Below are 250 nucleotides of genomic sequence, written 5' to 3'. Positions count from 1 at the left end.
CGGGGCGCGTGGCGCTGGGGGGGCTGCTGGGCGGGCTGGGGGTGCTGGGGGCCGTGGGGCGCCTGGCCTGGAGCTCGCTCTTCGGCGGGGGGCTGGTGGAGGGGGCGCAGCGCCTGGGGGTCATCGAGGTGCTGGGCTCCATGCCCGACCCCACGCAGGACGCCGTGGGCGGGGGCGAGGCCGGGGCGGGCGACGAGGGGGGACCCCCGGAGCCCGAGCAGCCCCCCGAGGCGCAGCTGGAGGCGCCGCC

General features: G+C 82.0%; 1 protein-coding gene across 1 annotated transcript; it reads left to right on the top strand.

Moving 5' to 3' along the window:
• Positions 1-5: 5 nt before the first annotated feature.
• On the top strand, positions 6-244 carry LOC120497863 (ryanodine receptor 1-like; the record flags this gene model as incomplete). The annotated part of the gene is made up of 1 exon (XM_039699825.1): positions 6-244. A coding segment is annotated over one exon (239 nt), but the record flags the coding sequence as incomplete, so codon positions are not given.
• Between the last annotated feature and the right edge of the window lie 6 nt (positions 245-250).

The sequence above is a fragment of the Passer montanus genome, unplaced genomic scaffold (assembly GCF_014805655.1).
Source record: "Passer montanus isolate IOZ18808 unplaced genomic scaffold, ASM1480565v1 scaffold13915, whole genome shotgun sequence".
Taxonomy (NCBI): domain Eukaryota; kingdom Metazoa; phylum Chordata; class Aves; order Passeriformes; family Passeridae; genus Passer; species Passer montanus.
This window is presented reverse-complemented; position numbering and strand designations above follow the sequence as displayed.